Source organism: Mycteria americana, chromosome 13, assembly GCF_035582795.1.
Source record: "Mycteria americana isolate JAX WOST 10 ecotype Jacksonville Zoo and Gardens chromosome 13, USCA_MyAme_1.0, whole genome shotgun sequence".
NCBI lineage: Eukaryota > Metazoa > Chordata > Aves > Ciconiiformes > Ciconiidae > Mycteria > Mycteria americana.
In genome coordinates, this window is record NC_134377.1 from 18,852,711 (window position 1) to 18,871,131 (window position 18,421).

The window sequence follows — 18,421 nt, forward strand, 5'->3', positions numbered from 1 at the left end:
GCTGGAAGATGAGGGGGCAGAGGTTAAAGCAACATGTGAGGGAGAGAGGGGAGAAGACAAGAGACTGGTGGGCAACCTGTAAGACCAGGGGATGGGTTCCTGAGTGCCCCGGGTGCTGTGGTGCTCAGAGCCTTCTCTGACCTGGCTGCTCTGGGGGGAAGGAGAAACCTCTCTAGGTCAGAGCTGCATTAGGGATACTGGGAATGGGGTCGAGGGGGGAGCTTGGACCTTGAACTGCAGCAGTGTCAATAAGCTTGGCTGTGCTGTTACAGGCTTTTGGTGGGAGTTGGGATGGATGTGAGAGCTCTGGCAGGTGAGAAGAGCTGAGCTTACAAGAAAAGACAACTCCTCTTCAGGGCCAGGAGCTCTGCAAAGGGCTGCCCATATTCGTGTGGCTATTTCAGCCCAAATGCCCCGCTGCTGCCGCTTGGCCCTTCAGCATGCCACAGAGCTTGCAGTCCCAGAAGAAGGGGCAACTGAGTCAAAGAACTGAAAGTGAATAAATGAATAACAAATGAAATAAGTGAATAAATATCTTGCTCCTTTGCATGCGGGATTAGAGGTTTCCTATCTGCTCTTACTGCCTGCAGGCAATGCCAGCCAGAAGCTGGCAAGCACTGTGATTCCTGCCCATTCCTTGTTTGAATGAAGGCTGGAGATGAAGATTGGGAGCCCCTCTACTGGAAGGAGGTCATCATCCTGGAGCTCAGTCTCACTAGCTCCACAGAGATGAGAAGCCAAATGATCAATCCCACTTACTCCCTGTGGAGAACTATATGCAAAGCAGACATTGCATGAAATCTTAAAAAAAAAAAGTAATCAGTTTCTAATTTTTCTTGTTTTCCCTTATTTGCTAGCCAAAAGTGGAGAACACTACTTGTCCAGGCTTCTACTTAAGGCCTTCTTTTCTAAGATTCATGGGGGGAAGGGGGAGAAGCGATGAAATGTGTTGGGAAGCTCACCATCTCACACTGGAAGAGGCCAAACAAATCTCAGTGACACCCCCAGTTCCGAGGCTGCTTTCTGCCCATGATCTCACTCCTTTCGGAGCTCAGCCAAGCTGACTTCATACGCTACAGTATTTTCTTGCCACTGTGGATTCATTTGGCTTTTGATTTAAAAATATATCTACTTCCTGAAAGGGAATGGTTTTGCACATACGCAGTCACAGACTGCTGCTGGACCCTCCTGTTACCTCTGTTTTTGTTTTCCCTGTTTCTGGGGTGATTTTAAGGAACATGCAGGCATTTGCCTGGGTTGCATGTAACAGGGTTAACCCTGCAACAGATACTCAACAGCTTCCTGTCTCAGTTTCTGCAAACCAAAGTTAGAAACTCTGCAAAGAGTTAGAAAACAAAGAAAAATCTATTAACCCTCCCCATGAGTTAAACAGCACATAAACCTCAAGAAGGCACATGAGCAAAGATAAATGGGCTGTTGCAGCATTCATCTCTTTTGTTTGTAGTAAATTATTGTGTGTAATTCTTGTTTCCTGTCCATAAATGCCGGAGGAACTTGAAGACATGCAATCCATTCTAATTTAGTAAAGACAAAAAGAACTCCTTTTGAGCCCATCTGGAACTCGTTTTTATCATAATTGTTTTGGGCTCAGTAACCAGTTCAAGATCTAACTGCCCTCACTAATTGTTTCAAGAATAAACAGATGCTTTGTTTAAAGGCAGCAGCTCCCATTTTGCCCAGCACAGCACTCTCTGGGGTTGCAGGATGAAAGGAGCTGTGCGCCATGTCAGCAGAGGCCTTTAACGAGCATTGGCACCCTTAGCAGGGGTGCTCACCTCCGTCAGCAGCTGATGGGGCAGGAAACCAGCCCCTGGCCACGCACTTGATGAGTGTCCAGCCGGTGGCATTTGCCCTCTGCTCTATAACACCATTGACATTTTGTTTCATGGTCATCTGATGACCTTTTGCAACATGTCCTACTGTGACAAGTCATACCTGGCCTGAGGAAACATAGGCACCTCCTCCAGCTGGGCTATAAGGCACACAACCGAGAGAGTTCATTCCCTGGCCACCTCACCCCAAGCCCCTTGGCTGGAGTAATGCTCCATGCCCCCGCAGCAGAGCCCCAATTCTTTTCTTCATTTGAGAACAAAGGTACACCACCCCCCACCTCCCCCCAACTCTGAGAGAGTCCCCCCACCAGGATGTGAGGCTGTGCGAGCTCTGCACAAAGTCTCACCCACCCTAGTGCTCCCCAGGACATGCCATACCTGAGATCTCTGTTAGCCCTGGTGTACAAGAGGCCGCTGCATGACATGCACCGGCCCTAGGAACACATTAGAAAGAGCACAGCACTGAGCTCCCTTACAGGTGAGCCACAACAGCCAGAGGGACCTTACTGGAGGTTATTTCAGCTCTCGGACTCAGTCCTCGCTGGCATGGACAACAGGTGCCAAGAGCTCCAGATCCACCACAGAGTAGTTACTAAGAGTTTCTGCTCCAGTTTTGGAAACAAGGCTCTGTGAACCCGCTGTGCATAGATAAGCTGTGTAATCATAACTGCCTGAGGCACTGGAAATGTTTACTTTTCAATGTTTAATGGCCATATATAAATTCTTTCTCCTTCATTGAAGGATTTCCTGTCCCAATCAGCTAACTCTACAGTGTGATGGCTAAAGTCAGGAGAAAGTGAATCATACGGAATTGGATGGGGTTTTTTATTTGTTTGCTTGTTAGAAAGAAACTAAAGATAGCACTTAGAGCTCAGCCCTCCAAGGACATGTGGTTTGCACAGGGTTTGCTGTAAATCAAAGTTTATGTTATTTTTATTTCCTAGGTTTTTTTAGTTCAAAAATATAGCTTTACATCTGGCATATCATGAGAAAGAAGACCTCACCTAAATCTCCTTGAGCAGAGCCTGGTCACATATCCAAATAAAGCACCTCTTCCAAAACAGCCTCTGATCATGAGTTGAAGACATCGAGCAGGAAAACGTCTGTCTCTTTGCAGTTATTTTTTTCCAGTGCTTAATCATTCTTGTTAAATTCTTCTGCCTTGTGATGTGTCTGCTACACCATAGGTTGCCTCCCACAGCTGTCAGTGGGGAATATCCGTCAAGGGCCTTTATTTTGTAATATCCATTTCATAAGCAGTGTGGCCAAATCAACAGGAGAACTGAAAAACAATGCTTGTTTCTTATAAAAAGAGGTCTATGTTCAGGTGCACAAGAGCAGAGCGTACAACTCGGCATGCTGTCAGCTATTGAAGGCTCCTGCAAGGAGTCAGAAACCATATTTGTACTTTGGTTTTCACCAGAGGCAGGACTACTTGTCCTAGTTCAGGTGCCTCTCCATGAGCCACGGGACACCTCTAATAAAAAGCGCTGTCTGAAGTGAGTGTTAAATAAGAAATCAGGACGAGTCTGACACTTCGACACTGCGGCATATATCTTCCTCTCCTCTGACGGGAACATTTGCCGACATTTACTGGCATTTGGCAGAGGCTAAACTCTCTTCTCTTGCACACAGGAACAGAGATTTTGTTCCACCAAACAGTTTGTTCTCTCTGGCCTTCAGGTCACCCAGTTTCAACGAACTGCCTGCATCAGTGCCTGACACAAAGAAGGAAGGAAAGGGAATAGTTCAGCCACAGCATGACCTACAGCTCACAATGGACTGAGAAAAGGGTATTTCAATTATTTTTAGTATTTTGGGCTTTCTCAGTTTTCCCAGAGAAGCTCTATTGCTTATCAGGAGGATGGAAATGCAGACCGCTGATCCAACACACAGAACATAGAGCCTGACATCCAAAAATCCTAGCTGGTAAAGAAAAGCAGCTAGATCCTTTGGCTGTATCAGCCCTCGTGTCCTCAGAAGACTCGGCTCCCATGTATCGCCACTGGTCTGGAAAGCATCCCAGTGACTCTGTGTGGTGGCAGAAGCTCTGTCAGCATTGGGTCCCTGCCCTGAGAAACATCTGCAATGAAGCCCATTTCCTGAAGATCTCATACAGTGTCTTGAACTTACATAAATTGTGGTTTTTTTCTAAGGAACATTAGTGAACAGAATAATGGTGTCACAGCAGGGCGCTCATTTTCTACAAAGAAAATCTGTTTTAACAGCTAAGTTCCATAAACACTGCTTTCACCATAAAAACAGCAGACCTGCTGGCTGTTTCTTGAGAAAGCTGCTTATTTGTTGATGATGTTATTTGTCTTCTGTATTCTAAGCGAGTCCTGCAAGAGTCAGGACAAGCAGACAGAGGTATTTCGTATTTCACTGTGATGGTCCTTACAGGAAAGAGAGAAGGGTTTACAGAAATAGCCAGGCTAGAGCTTGGGAACAGCTCCAAATCTCTCCTGCAATTTACAGTGTAGTGTTTGTAGGCAGAATTCCTCCTGTAGATACAAGCCTCACAGGTTGAAATGGGGCCCCTTTTCTCCTCTTGCAGTGTCATTGCAGTTGGTCCAGGGGTTGGTTCATCCTGGGGTGAAAACACTCTAAAACATAGGAGCCTCCCAGTGCATGGCAGATCAAAGAGCGTGTGTTGATGGTGTTCCCTAATGGTAGGATTACTACTTATTCCTGCAGTCAGGTAATTACAGGCAGAGGCTGCCATCACATTCTCCAAATAACTACTCTCCCATGCTCATGGCATCATATTTCACCTAGATTATGATGGGTTTGAGTTCAGTGAAAAAGTATGTGAGGGAAGAGGGTGGTAGGTCCCCACGGTGGTGCTGGGAACCTGCCGGGTTTATGTGAAGGCTCCCAAAGCCAAGAGTTTGAGTAACTGCAGTGCGGTGGTTGTACCCTGGTGACAGATCCCGAGACTGGAGATTTCTCATGTACACCAACTGCGACTCTGAAATTGTGAGAACTTATCCTAAGGACTGAACATTGGGAATGTTGGTTTTTTTTAAGGTGCAGCAGGAAGCCAGTTAGAAACAACCAATGTGAACACCTGTCAGCCCCAAAGCACGAGTCATATAGATGCTATGTAGGAGAAAAAAAGTCTATCCATCCACTCCTCAACAAGGTGGCTGTTACTAGAAGAGACTTAGGACAACCTCCAGGAACTCCCACTTCCAAGTAGCCAGCTGCACACACAGATCTAGCCATAGCAACAGCCAATTTATGCCCTTTCTGGAACAGGGAGGCTTGTGAGCAGCCTGTGCTACAGTCCAGGGCATTTCACTGCCTACCCACAGCACTTCACCCATCTCTTGGAGCTGCCATAAGCTCACCTGCTATTTCCCTTCTCTGACCAGAAACTTCCATAGGCAGTTGCTTCACTTCATTGCAGAGCTTGCAAACTCTCTGGTTTAACCACCACATAAAAGCACCAGGAATGAATGTTCGCTCATTCTGCCCTTGTGCATTGGTGTCCAGTGCCTCTAGGATTTCCTTTGGACTGTGACGAATACTGCCTTCATCTTCTGTAAACAGATTAATGTGCACATATTTGCCTTGGAAAAATAAGACAATGCAATGGTCTAAGTGGGCAGTCCTTGACCAGGTCATTGCAGAAAGATGTATTTCTATGTTTGACTGCAACAGAAATGAGACAGATGGGTCAGATTCATGGTACTCAGGCCCAAGGAACAGATGGAGACCAGACTGCCTGGGTGAGCTGCATTCCTTTGCCTCTTATCCAACTAGAGACACGCTTTGACATGTTGGCCTCTGTCTAAGGAGCTAGAAATGGAGTAATCCTCATCTACCTCACAGCCTCCCATGACACATCTCAGTGACTAGAACAACCAGGGACACTCCACCTGGTAGTCACAGGCTGAAACTCCTGTACACCATCACCTGAGGGGACAAAGACCTGCAGTAGGTGGTCCCTGCTTAAAAGATGCTAGGAGAAAGGAGAAGCTCTTGCCTAACACAGGATATGTGTTTTTCTTCCTGGAAGAGATCTACCCAAACCTGTCTCATTCAGAACAGACAGCAAGAAGAAACTAGAGCTTTCCTTTTTGAATGTATTACTGTTCTTGATACATGCTGCCTAAACTATACATCAGTGGCTGTTAACTTGTACAGTTACGTACAGTTATGTCTATTTCCCCAGTGAACAAGTTATCGTTTGGGAAGCTGTTAGAAGTAGTCCTCTGACCCTTGCCACATGCCACAGGCAGCAAACTGCTGGCATGTTGGATTCAGAGCCTAATACAGGAAATTTTGTACTTTTCCTGCCACTTAGTGGCTGCAGCTGATGCAGCACCACATCCCTACTTACACGTTCATAAGAGAATCCTTCTGCGATGTGGAACAGGTTTACATTTCTGTACAGGTGTAGTAAAACTTCAGTAGGGACAAAGAGGCATTTTTAAAAAAGTTTCACTTATTTTGAATACTTTGAAATCTGTCAGGCCCCCCGCAAATTGCACTCTGCAGGATGAAAGGATGTTAAAATACCATGATTACTCCTAAAGGCCAGATACTATGTGAAATAGCAGCTGTACTATTATTGCTGGCAATGCAATATGCCTCCACCTTCACTGGGCCCCATCTCTAGGATTCATGAGGATACACCATTTCTCACTGCTGGGCAGCGCCTTTCTATTTTATGGAAAGAAGCAAGCCTGTCACTGCTGTTACTGCCACCTTGCTGTCTTCTGTAGCTTACATGGAAAAGGGAAACATTTCTGGAACAATAAGCAACTGAGCCAAAACCATTACACAAGGCCTGTCAGCTACTCTGTCCCAATTAAATGATGGGTAGTTAACAAGGGAAGAGTATAAAACTCACACGCTAGTGAAAGATAAGCCAAAAGACAAAGACGAAAAGTCACTGAAGAAGCCACTATTACAGTGGGGTGAAACCTTTTTGGCTCATTAGAATTTAGCTGGAGCCTCTCGGGGGTAGAGGAGGACCTTCTACTGCATACAGTTATTTGATTTTTAACCAAGATATTAAAAAAGAACTGAGTTTCAATTTTGTACTCCCAGGGTGTGACATAAATCCATTGTATGAAGGCTCCTCCACCATGCCTCTGTGAACAACTATGGTGAAGCTCAGTTGATTCCTTAAGCAATGTCTCCCGAGCACAAAACCAGTTATAGTCCTTGGTATAATCAGCCCCCGTTGCCCTCAGAAGGGCTCTTCTCTCTGCCTTCTGAGGCTGTAGGGAGAAGAAGGCTTAAAGAACAGCAGGATAATGCTGTGCAAGAAGTTGTGACAACTCAAAACGAACTGAGAATATTTTGATCAGATACTCATTCTTCCCCAGCAGCCTAATCTCGCATGCCCACCTCAGCACTAGGTTTACCTGCAATGCTACATATTATGTAGATATATTACATATTATGTAATATGCACTTTAATATAATATATAATGTAATACATATTATGTATTATACAATTTAGAAGCAAAAAAAGTCACACGGCATATGTAAAAGCAAAGCCCTCTGCCTCCTGTGAAATGAAAGCCAGAGATGATTGTTCAGTGATAAAACTGAGTGCTGTAAGCGTTGCTGTTTGCTCTATGCCAGGCTGTGGAGAGGGAACAGGACTGCAGCCTTCTGTGCATCAGTGTACAGTCCCTTGTCAGCAACAGCTGAATTGCCTGTATGTCACCTGGACATAGACAGGAGTACAGTGAAAAGGCTTGGCATAATGAGTGATTTGAAAAGTTTGGGGTTTGTTCATTCCTGTCACTGACAGGACCAAGGGAAATAGTCTGGTTTGTCTTTCAGATCCTAGATTGGGTTCCAGGACAAATACAGTCAGAAAAAAAGCTGTAGTTTACTTCTGCTTTAATCACACTTAATCAGACAAGCGCTATCGGGCAACTGTGCCAGACGCTTTGAGAGGGAATTTCTGCCGTAAACCGTACTGGTCTTCAAGATAATTTAGGCAGCTCTGGATCTTGCAGAATCATTTCCCCAAACTGTCATGTACTTTCAAGAAAACTAATTGAGACCCCTTGCTAATGAATGTGCAGCCCCGTTTTGAGAATGTAAATCAGCTGGCAAAACACCTGCCAAGTCAAGTGTCTTATCCTAATGTAATGGGTGACTAAATACACATTCCTATGCTGGAGATTTAAATAATCCTTTAGAGTACTGCTGAGAGTACCAGAGACTTTGGCAGACAGAGGAAAACCTACCAACGAGGATGAACAAGCTGCAGAGACTGGTAAAAACCATCTATTTTACTATTATCATTGACAGATAGGGTTTTTTTTAATTTGAATTTTTATAAGGCTGTGTAAGTACTATCAGGTTCTTGTAGAATTATTTGTCCAACTCATCACAGTCCTTGGGATAAAGCTGACAGACTAATGGCTCTTCTGGCAGCTGCATGCCACCACAGTGGATGGGACAATAGTGCAGAAGCCGGGTGTTAAGGAAGGTTTGGGAAGGTCACCTTGTAAATACAGCTCAGCTCTGAGCACAGAACTGTTTGGTGGCTCCTGAAGGGAGAAGCAAACCATTTTCCCTTAGCTCATGGCCACAAAAGAGCTCTGTGATACAGGACCTGATAGGGGATGTAGTCTATGATGAAAGCAGGGAAATGAGCAGGAGGAGTGTTACATCCCTAGGCATTGTGATTAAAAAAAGAAATGTGCTATTGTAGGGAGAGGAAATCTCTCTCACTTGGAGAACTAGAATAACTGGGAAGAGCAGAGATACCAGGTGCACGATCCTTAGATCAGGTCTCAGTAACAAGACAGGAAAGTGGTGTAGCCAAGGAAAGTGCAAGCAAAACGTACCCACTTCTAACTGGGACAGGAGAGAGCTCAGCCTCTTCTTGCTGCAGGGTTGGAACAGTCTGGCTTCATTTCTGTCCTGGGACAGCGTCCTGTCTCAGGCTGGTATGGAAGTTATTTATAAGAAAAGGCTTTGAGGAAAGGAAAAATCTGATATTATTTGAATTTGTGATTCACAGCTTGCCAGTCACAGGATCCCACATATAGATGGGGAAATCAAAGGCACAGGCACAAAATAGGTGTGAACTGACAAGGATGTGGGGGGGTGACACAGAGAGAGACCAACCAACAGGGTGGTGTGGCTGCAACGAGGAGGGGATGTTCACTGATGGTGAGGTGAACATGGAGACATGATGCTGCTGACATTCATCTGTGCTCCTCTACAGAAGCTGTAGGTCAATTTGAAGGCAGAGTCACACAGGAAAGTGTCCAGGCAATAGTGGCAAGAATGACCTGAGGCTTACAAACATGACAAAGGAGGAAAGATCAACAAAACTGTTTGGAAAGTTTCTACACAGTGTCCACACTGTGGCTCTCCACAGTTAGCCCCAGTGTTGTTCTGATGTGGGGCACCCATTTATACTATAACATTCAGGGCATCCTACTGCAAGGGGAAAAAAGATGCGTGTTTTTTGCTTGCAAGCCTGCCAGTGAGCTCTCAGTTCCCATACTTTGTCAGCCAGGGCAGCTTGTTATACACCCTTCAGAAAGGCAAGAGACCTCACTTTTATATCAACACCTTGATGCCGTTATGCTGCACGAAGCAGCACATGCCTGTGCTTCCGAAGGCATAGCAGCGGTGTTAGACGGCAATATAAGCAATAGGCAATACTGATGAAGAAATGACCTCAAGGAGACCAGAACACAGCACGGGACCCACTGCCTGCCGCTTATGTCACCCATATCATAATACTGAAAATGTAGGAAAATATTCTGGCTGAATACACAATTAGAGACTGCTAAACACAAGAATGTGTAGGAACAACTGTCTAATGAGAAAGTTCAGCAGAGAGACATTGTCTGCTCTGTACAACATGTGAAGCAGCATAGGAAAGGCACTCTGTTTTAAACTAAAATATATGTCTTTACCATGAAAAGGTAGAAGAAATAGCATGCCAATGAATCAGAAATGCGCTGGATATAAATGGCCATGAGAAAATCCCCCATACCACAGAGAAGCTCCGTCCAATAGAGCTTAGCTAGAAATGAGACAGAAGTCATTGAACTTTGGCAATGCTTCTTGAATAATTCATCATGCGAGTACAGGTTTCTGTAATGAATTGATTTAATTGAAGCAATAACATCAGTCTCTACCAGTATTTACTGGTTTTGCACTGACTTTTTGTAAGCATACATGTTGAATATTAAACCAAAGACACTTGCAGGCCTTTGCCCCAAAGCAGTCCCAAATTGTGAATGGCAATTAATTACTAATGCTATTCTGCAGCAGAGGGAGATAGTTTAAAAATCTGGGGTTTTTTTCTGTCTTTGGCACCTCCCATTTTACGACAACATTCGTAGCCTATTCTAATCTTCACACCACTCAAAGTGTGAATGGACCAAATGTCTGTGGCGCCATTTTATTCTGTGCAAGGAAGCCATCCATTTTCTATCCACCTTCTTCAGCTTCAGAGCAAGGTTCTCATCCTGACAATATGTGCTGCTGGGATTAGAGGCACTTTCCAATATGGTTACAACATCTCCATCATCAATGCTCCAACTTCAGTAAGTACTTCTAGTCTGAAGAACGAGGAGAACACACTGGAACCGCCATTTCAGCGAAGCCTCCGAGGCGAGCAGCTCTGAGACAGAGGACCGCGTCGGGAGACCGCTGCTGGATCGGCGAAACCGCGGCAAAACCGCGCAGGGAAGGGAGGAAAAAGAAAAGGGAGGGCGCAGCCACCCCCCGCCCCCTGAGCAGGAAGGCGGGAGCTCCTGACGAGGACCCGGCTCTGACTCAGCGTGGGCGGGGACGAGAGTGACGGCGGCACTTTAGAACGAGGAGAACACACTGGAACCGCCATTTCAGCGAAGCCTCCGAGGCGAGCAGCTCTGAGACAGAGGACCGCGTCGGGGGACCGCTGCTGGATCGGCGAAACCGCGGCAAAACCGCGCAGGGAAGGGAGGAAAAAGAAAAGGGAGGGCGCAGCCACCCCCCCGGCCCCTGAGCAGGAAGGCGGGAGCTCCTGACGAGGACCCGGCTCTGACTCAGCGTGGGCGGGGACGAGAGTTTCAACTGCTTTAGCAAATCTAGTTCTAACATTTTCCAACCCGCATCCTTTGAAATTGACTTTTGCCCTTAAATTCAATGTTGGACCCATGAAATACGTTTTTAAACTATCCAAGATAGCTACATACAGATACAAACCAAGTACAACTTTTCAACAGCTACAGTTTTACACTCTTAACCCTCTGTTAAAAACACATCTAAGAACTGGAGGCCATTTTCAACCAAAGGTTTGGAGGCATGAACACAGATTAAACAGATATATTAATAAGGAAGCCTTTACATTTCTCAGTGTCCTTCATCTGTTTGTTGTGGTTATGCAGCACTGTCCTTCCCTCTCAGTACATCCAGACGTTCATGAACAAAACCTGCCTGGAGCACACAGGCGTTCCCTTTGAGAGCAACACGATACTGCTGCTGTGGTCTTTCACTGTCTCTGCGTACCCTCTGGGAGGACTCACTGGGGCTGTTGTTGCTGGTCTCATAGCCATCGTGTTGGGAAGGTAAGAGGGTGCTGGATTTTAACTTAAGCTTTGCAGCTTCCATTAGTCCAAGAGGAATTATAAGCCCTACAGCACAACAGTTGCTCTAGTTAAAAGTAATGAAAACATGTTTTCTATCACAGATCAGTCTGCCATTAACATTCTGAGCTGGCAGGGATAAACCACCTGATATGGCAGTATTTAATGTCTCAAAACACAGTGGGGAACAGTTCTTTTCCCCACATTACCTTCTCATCATATTCTGACCCAGCTGAAGTGCTACAAGGATTTCAGCTCAACTCCGTATCACAGTAACCACCTACATAATCACCATTATTTTTGTGCCCAGTTTTCTGCCATCTTTTTAAATAGGAAATCATGACGGAACAGACCAAGGATTTTTCTTCAAAATGAATTGTGGGAATTGGTAGGAATGACACTGGAAAAACAGAGGGTGCTTGCAAAGAGCAGTTGTTCCATCCCAGGTCCTCATGTCTCACAGGCTTTATCCACCTTTTTGACTCAAATATTTCAGGAGGTATTTGTTAAATCTTCACGGTTGCTTTTTTTCCCTGTGCTTGAGTCTCTGAAAAATATCTGTCTCTCCTCACCTATCTTTCATACACAGCTCTATCCCCAGTTCTCTTCAGAAAAAAACACTGTTATTGTTACTAACATAAACTAATAGGAAGTTAGATTTTGCGTCCCTCCCCCTTGATCCCTAAATTTTCCTCTATGTGCTATCACTTTGGTTTCTTCCTTTCATATGATGAAGCAGGCACCATTATGGTTTGAGTTGGGGCTGGAGGACTGTCTCCCATGGCTCACTTGTTTCATGGTTGTGAAAATCTGGAAAGGATATGGCTTCCTTATCCAATGAAAAGTTTAAAGATTTCACCTTGTACTGCTTTGGAATAAAAGCATATCCTATCATGAATAAGAGAAAAAAAGACTGACTTCTGAAGAGTAGGTAGGGTAGTGAGTTGGGACTAGAGAGAATTACTGACTATTATGGGTCAATAGAGCTCTCTTTTTCCCCCTGGTTTCGGACAGAAATTCCTCCTGGGACACATGAAAACTTTCTGACAAAAGTTTCATAAGGATCAGACTATTACATGAAAAATGCCTGTTTCAACAAATTAACATTTTCAGACCAAAATGCACATGACTTACCGAAGGAATACTCCTCTCCATTCAAATGGGAAACTGTCTGAGTGCAAGAGCCATGAATCTGGGTGAGGACCTCGTGATGCCTTCAGCGTGTCTAAAGTCAGCACTGCAGGGACACCCGGTGGTCATGCTGGTACTTGGACATGACCCTAATTGTATCAGCCATGCAGATTATCTGTCAATGCTGATTCCTGTTTTCGTAACAAGACATCAAAACTGCTGATCTGCCACCTGCACGTGGACACCTCATGTAGGGCTTTGGGTAACCAGGATGTTCTGTGGTGGAGCTGAGCAGCTCACCTTGAGTTTCCAGGCATGGCAGGTTGGATCTGCCATGTGAAATGTTTTATCTGATAACTAAACCTGACACACATGTGCTCACAACTGTGTCTTTTTCTCTCTGAAGGAAGATGTCCCTGCTGCTGAACAATGTCTTTGTGATCATAGCTGCAGTCTTGTCAGGATTCAGCCGAGCATCAAAATCCTTTGAAATTATTATGCTCAGAAGGTTTTTTACTGGCGTGAATGCAGGTATGGCAACATGAGAAACATAACAGGACAAACATGATAACAAGTATCAATTAGAAATAGAAGATATTTGAATGGGAATGATCCAAGACATTAAAACAATTCATCGTCTAGTCTGACCACACACATGTATATGAATGAGGAAGTTATATATACAGATTTTACGTTTTGCTTCTAAGGACTTTTTTTAAAGCATACACAGGCATTTTTTTTGTGTGTAATGCACATGTGAGTATCTGTGTGCACTCTGCATGCTGGGAGTGGAGCCCTGGGAGAAACTGCGCTGAAAATCGATCCCTATCTGCTTTTAAGAATGTTATCAGTCACTCATCAGCAAGAGCACGAACATTAAAGTTTTTAGCAGTTATCCCAGGAAATAATGATTGACACAAGTGATTTAAAATATGATCTTCCCCCCAAAATGGGGGACTAGAGTGAAGCATCACTTATAACCTTGGGTTTGGTGCTGAAAAGACCACAGGACTGAGGCCCTGGCAGGTTTCAATTTCATTCTCCACTGCTACTTCTGAGTATGGAAATGTATGTTTAGCAGTGTATCCAATGAATAAGAGGGAGATTAAATGTTTGGGTAAATAATAAGCACTGGTAGATCAGTCATCACATGGCCTGCCACAGAAGAGTCCAGCTGGCAACCCTGAGAGGTGTCTGACTGCATTTGTCCTCGTCTCCTCTGTCTACAAGCTGAGGTCAGCATTTGTCTGCCTTGCCCAGGTATAAGCATGAACATTCAGCCCATGTATCTGGTGGAAAGTGCCCCAAAGAAGCTCAGAGGAGCTGTGGCCTTGACTTCTGCATCATTTACAGCCCTGGGGTTGGTGCTGGGGCAGGTTGTTGGACTCAGGTAATGTAGAGCGAGAAGCCCAGTTTATACTTGTTACATTTTTCTTCTCCCCCCCCCCCGCTTTTTTTTCCCCTTTACCACCCTTCTCTTTTCTTTCTTTTCCACTGCCCATATGCAGCAGAGGATGCTGGGCTCTTTGTATGAACAACAACAGTAATTCTGAATGCAGAGGAATGTACACTTTTTTTGCATCCTGCTTTTGTGCACGGACTTGGGCCCTGACCTTTTGAGAATGGTGCCAGAATTTTTATGTGTAGGAAGTGTCATATCAATTTCCAAATATGATCACTTCCTCCTTCCAAACTAAAGAATATTCTGTAATCTTAAATATTTTTGATCTATTAAGATAATTGAAAGGCACGTTGCTACAAAAGACTTTTCTGCTACAAAGGTAGGGTCAGAAGGTGGGACATCAGTTCACAATGGCAAATATGTTTGTAACTATGAAGTGAAATAAATGCTGGTTGAAGAACTCGTGACCAAATCTGAAGCCAAATCATATTAAGGGATTTGCTTAGATTTGTAGCATACAAATCCCCATATACAGAGCGGCTGGAATTAGTTTCCAGGAAATATGTGCTGTGTACCCAGAACACCTTAATTGCCTGCTTTTCCCAGGGAAATTACTTGAGATCTGAGTCAGAAGCATGGCTGCTGAAATGGCACTGGTTGGAAATATTCTTTGTCAAACACTGGTGAGGGATTTGCACTCTTTTTTCCCCCAAATTTTTCAAGTGGCTGCACCACAACTGGCCATCTCTGTGACAGTAACACCATGATCACAGACTCTGTCCTGCAGCTTTCTGCAGCCACCACTTGCTGCTCAATCCTTCACCCTGCAGAGCAGGCAAACTGAAGGTAAAGTTCAGGGGATAAGAGGTTCCGTTGCTCTTGCAGCACTGCAAAAGCTCAGAGGCAACAGTGACCTTGGTGCAGAGCTTGAAGAGAGGCTGGCTGAATGGGCTTCTGTTAAACGGCAGAGAGTGAAGAACCCTTGGGAGCTGTTCCAAAATCCAGCATTGAGGTGGCAGCTGATGAGTGTCATTGTGCTGAGCAGTGCCATGCAGCTCTGCGGGAATTATTCGGTAAGCAGCCTGGCAGCCGCAGCTATCAGCGGCAGTGCTGTATCGTGAGACATGGGTGTAAGCTCTTGGGTTTAATATTCTTGCTTAGGAGGAGGAGGAATAGTGGTCTATGCTGCCCGGGGAGATCTTTAAACCTCAGATGCTTGGTTCCCAAAGTACGCCTGTGCATTATGGCAAGAGTCAGAGGGATGCTGTCAAAATAGGCCGTATGACAGCACATTAGTTATTCTCTGCGTGGTCCTTCAGGAAAAACAATGGGATGTATTTTCAGATGTCTTCCTTCACTGCTTTCTCCTCTCTTCTCTCCCCAGATGTATTTTTATGCAGCTCATGTGTTCCAAGAGGCTGGAATTCCTCAGGACAAAATCCCATATGTTGTAATCAGCACAGGGAGCTGTGAACTGATCATGTCTGTCACTTGCGTGAGACTCTCAATGCACTCTGCTGACATGCAGACTCTGTTGACAGTGAGGAGGCTGTTAATTACAAATTTTGGATTTACAATGCCTTTCATGCCAAGGAAACCCTTTATGCACAGCAGTCAGACAGTCTCTCAGCGCTCATGTCCAGACAGGTTAATGCAGAAGTATTTTGTCAGACACTGCATCTTCATCACTGTCTGAAATCTCTAAAAAGTTTAACTGTCTTGCTTCATGTCAGTATGGATAGTGGCAGAGTTTAGGCTGCAGCTGGGACATTCTTGTCTCCCCTGAACACCCTTCTTTCCTGGCTCCTGCCAGCAGACTCTTTCCTTTGACTTTTCTTTTTTTTTGCTAAGAAGTGGACAACATCCTTAAAGTAGTTGTAGACTGAACTAGGCACAGACTATTGAAATGGGAAGAGGGAGCAGGTGGGAAATATAAAGACAAGTTAAATATCTTGCTTTATTTCACTGTGTTACTTTGTGCAGAACGTGATTACAGACTACAGTGGTCGGAGGCCACTGCTCCTCGGGGGATATTTCTTCATGGCAGGACGGGCCATTGTCTTCATGGTCGCTCTGAGCCAGCAGGTAACAAACTTTACTTAATTATTTAAGTGGAATGGAGTTGGGCGTTGCTTTTTATATGACTGGGGTGTTTAGCGGTGGCAAATAAGTGTAAGTGCCCTCACTGGTTTTCTGTTGGTCTTTGTGGCTGTAGACTCAGACTAGCTGGATGCCTTATCTCAGCATGGCCTGCATTTTCACTGATATCCTGAGCTTTGGAATAGGACCAGGTCAGTTCCCTCAGAGTTTTCGCTGAAACTTTTGGGTACTGCAGGGCCTTGGAGATGTGTGCAAGTAGCTTATGGAAACTCTCAGACCCTCTTTAGCCACAGCACACTCAAAGGAATGAGGCAATTTCTGCCAGCAGTTTTCAGCTGTTTCACAGGGGCTTGCATGCCCCTGGTAAGTCAGTGTTGTGCAGGGACAGTCTATGCCATTCTCTGTGTCGCTTCTCCTTACAGCTGTCTTGTGATGGCAATTGGAAGTGATTCTTGTCTTAAATGGACAACAAGGTTTTGATTTGCTGCCCAATCCATTAGGGCTGTAGACCAGCATTTCTAATGCTTCACTTTAACCCTAGAGATTGATGGCTACATCATCTGATTATTTACTTGCAGATACCTGGAAGCACAATTTCCACATCTGTTTGTTAGCCTACTAATGTGCATTTTCTTGGCAGAATCCATTGGTTTCTGTGGTTGTGGGGGCAGTACACAGGCTGTGTGTGTGCAAATGTTGGCTCAGTGTGTGAGGAGATGTGAGGCTCTGTTTGCTTACATGAGTTTGAAGGAAGGCAGGTAAGAAAAGAACCAAGCTGCCAGTGTCAGCTGCCACATGAGTTGGCAGAAATTTTTTGTCCTGGTCCCTACAGTGGCACAGGGTTGAATTAGTTATAAGCCATTCTCACAGTTGGGTCCTGGTGAGAATAATGTGAATTACAAAACCTTTCCCGGCAGTTCATTCTAACATGAGAGAGTTGGAATAATTAGCCTGTCCTTAATATTTCACCTAAAACTTCCCCACTGCAGTTAATCTCTATTACCACTTGTTCTGGCATTGTTGACTAGTGAGAATAACTTACTGAATAATAATTTACTGTTCTCATATACTTCATGTTGGGTTTGCTTGTTAGTATGTGTTCTCTTGTTTTTAGTCTAATGTCAACAGTATTATTAACTTTCTTGCCATTTCTTTTTCCAGCTGGTGTGACAGGAGTTCTGCCCACAGAGGCTTTTGATCAAATGTCCCGGCCAGCTGCTTACATGATCTGTGGCTCTCTGCTCTGGTTCAACCTATTTCTGGTCGGAACAGCCTTTCCATTCATTGTGGTGGGTTCCCAAGGCAAAGCAATCACCTGCAGCTCTTTAGTGTTTTACACAAGAAAGAGGCTCTGATAGTGACCATGAAAAGAGACGGGGCCTTGAATATCACAAGCTGCAGACACACAGCAAGATAGCACTGCCATGAAAAGTCCCTTTATGAGGAAAGTGGTCAAAACTCCTCTAAACCAAACTTCCTCCATGTTGCCTATGGTGATTTCTGATGTGAGGCTGGAAGCAGATTAATTTGGGGCACGGATGACTGATATTTCTCTTCTGTCCTCAGCTGAGAACAGCTGGGTCTAGCAATGGGATGTCATTCCCCTGGGCCAGACCCTGGCATCATTCCCTAAGGTGATTCCTAAAGCGAAAGGGAGCAGAAATCCACAATATCCAATCCTGTCTTACTTCCTCCTGTGGGTCCCCATTCTATACAATTATATAGAGACAGAAAGACAGAAAAAGACATTTTGAGATACTCTTCTTGCTATGTCAAATCGGCCAAACCGTGCTGCGGAGCTGTTGCATCCAGGCATGTGAGACCCTCACCAGGGCGCACAGAAATACTCCTTGGGTGAAGTTAGTCGATGCAGGAACAGGGATTAGTGGCCTGTTTGTCATCATACAGAATGTCGCCAACACTGTCTTGTTGTTTTCCCCCTTCTCAGAAAAGTCTAGCACATTTCTGCTGCATCCCATTCCTTGTGGTCAGCGTCTGTGCTGCACTCTATGTTGGTTTTGTCCTTCCCGAGACAAAGGGAAAGTCCTTTGGGGAAATCTCGGAGGAATTCAAGAAACAGAACTTCAAAGCTCAGACCCGTGCAGTTTTTTTATAAAGGCAGTGAAGAGATCAAATCCACCGTATTGTAGCAGAAGAAAGATGGTATCCCCCAGATACCATCCTCGGTATCTGGGGGAAATTCAGCAGTGGCTATGCTCTCTTGCAGGGACACAAAGAGAAAAGTAGGGTTAGGGACAATATATTAGTCTCAGGTTCTTAAGTTCACCTTGAAAAGATGTACTTGAACTGATAAATCCCCCCAAAAGTTTAATAATCTGTTTTCAATGTTTAGTGCTAAGTAA

The 18,421-nt window shown here is 44.9% G+C and overlaps 1 protein-coding gene across 1 annotated transcript; it reads left to right on the plus strand.

The window, feature by feature from the left end:
• Positions 1 to 8,082: 8,082 nt before the first annotated feature.
• On the plus strand, positions 8,083 to 18,174 carry SLC2A11 (solute carrier family 2 member 11). Its single transcript, XM_075515864.1, has 11 exons — positions 8,083 to 8,103; positions 10,304 to 10,402; positions 11,247 to 11,407; positions 12,963 to 13,087; positions 13,817 to 13,946; positions 14,746 to 15,031; positions 15,343 to 15,453; positions 15,942 to 16,043; positions 16,174 to 16,249; positions 17,220 to 17,347; positions 18,007 to 18,174. The coding sequence occupies exons 1-11, from the start codon at positions 8,083 to 8,085 to the stop codon at positions 18,172 to 18,174; spliced, it is 1,407 nt and encodes a 468-aa protein (XP_075371979.1).
• Positions 18,175 to 18,421: the final 247 nt, after the last annotated feature.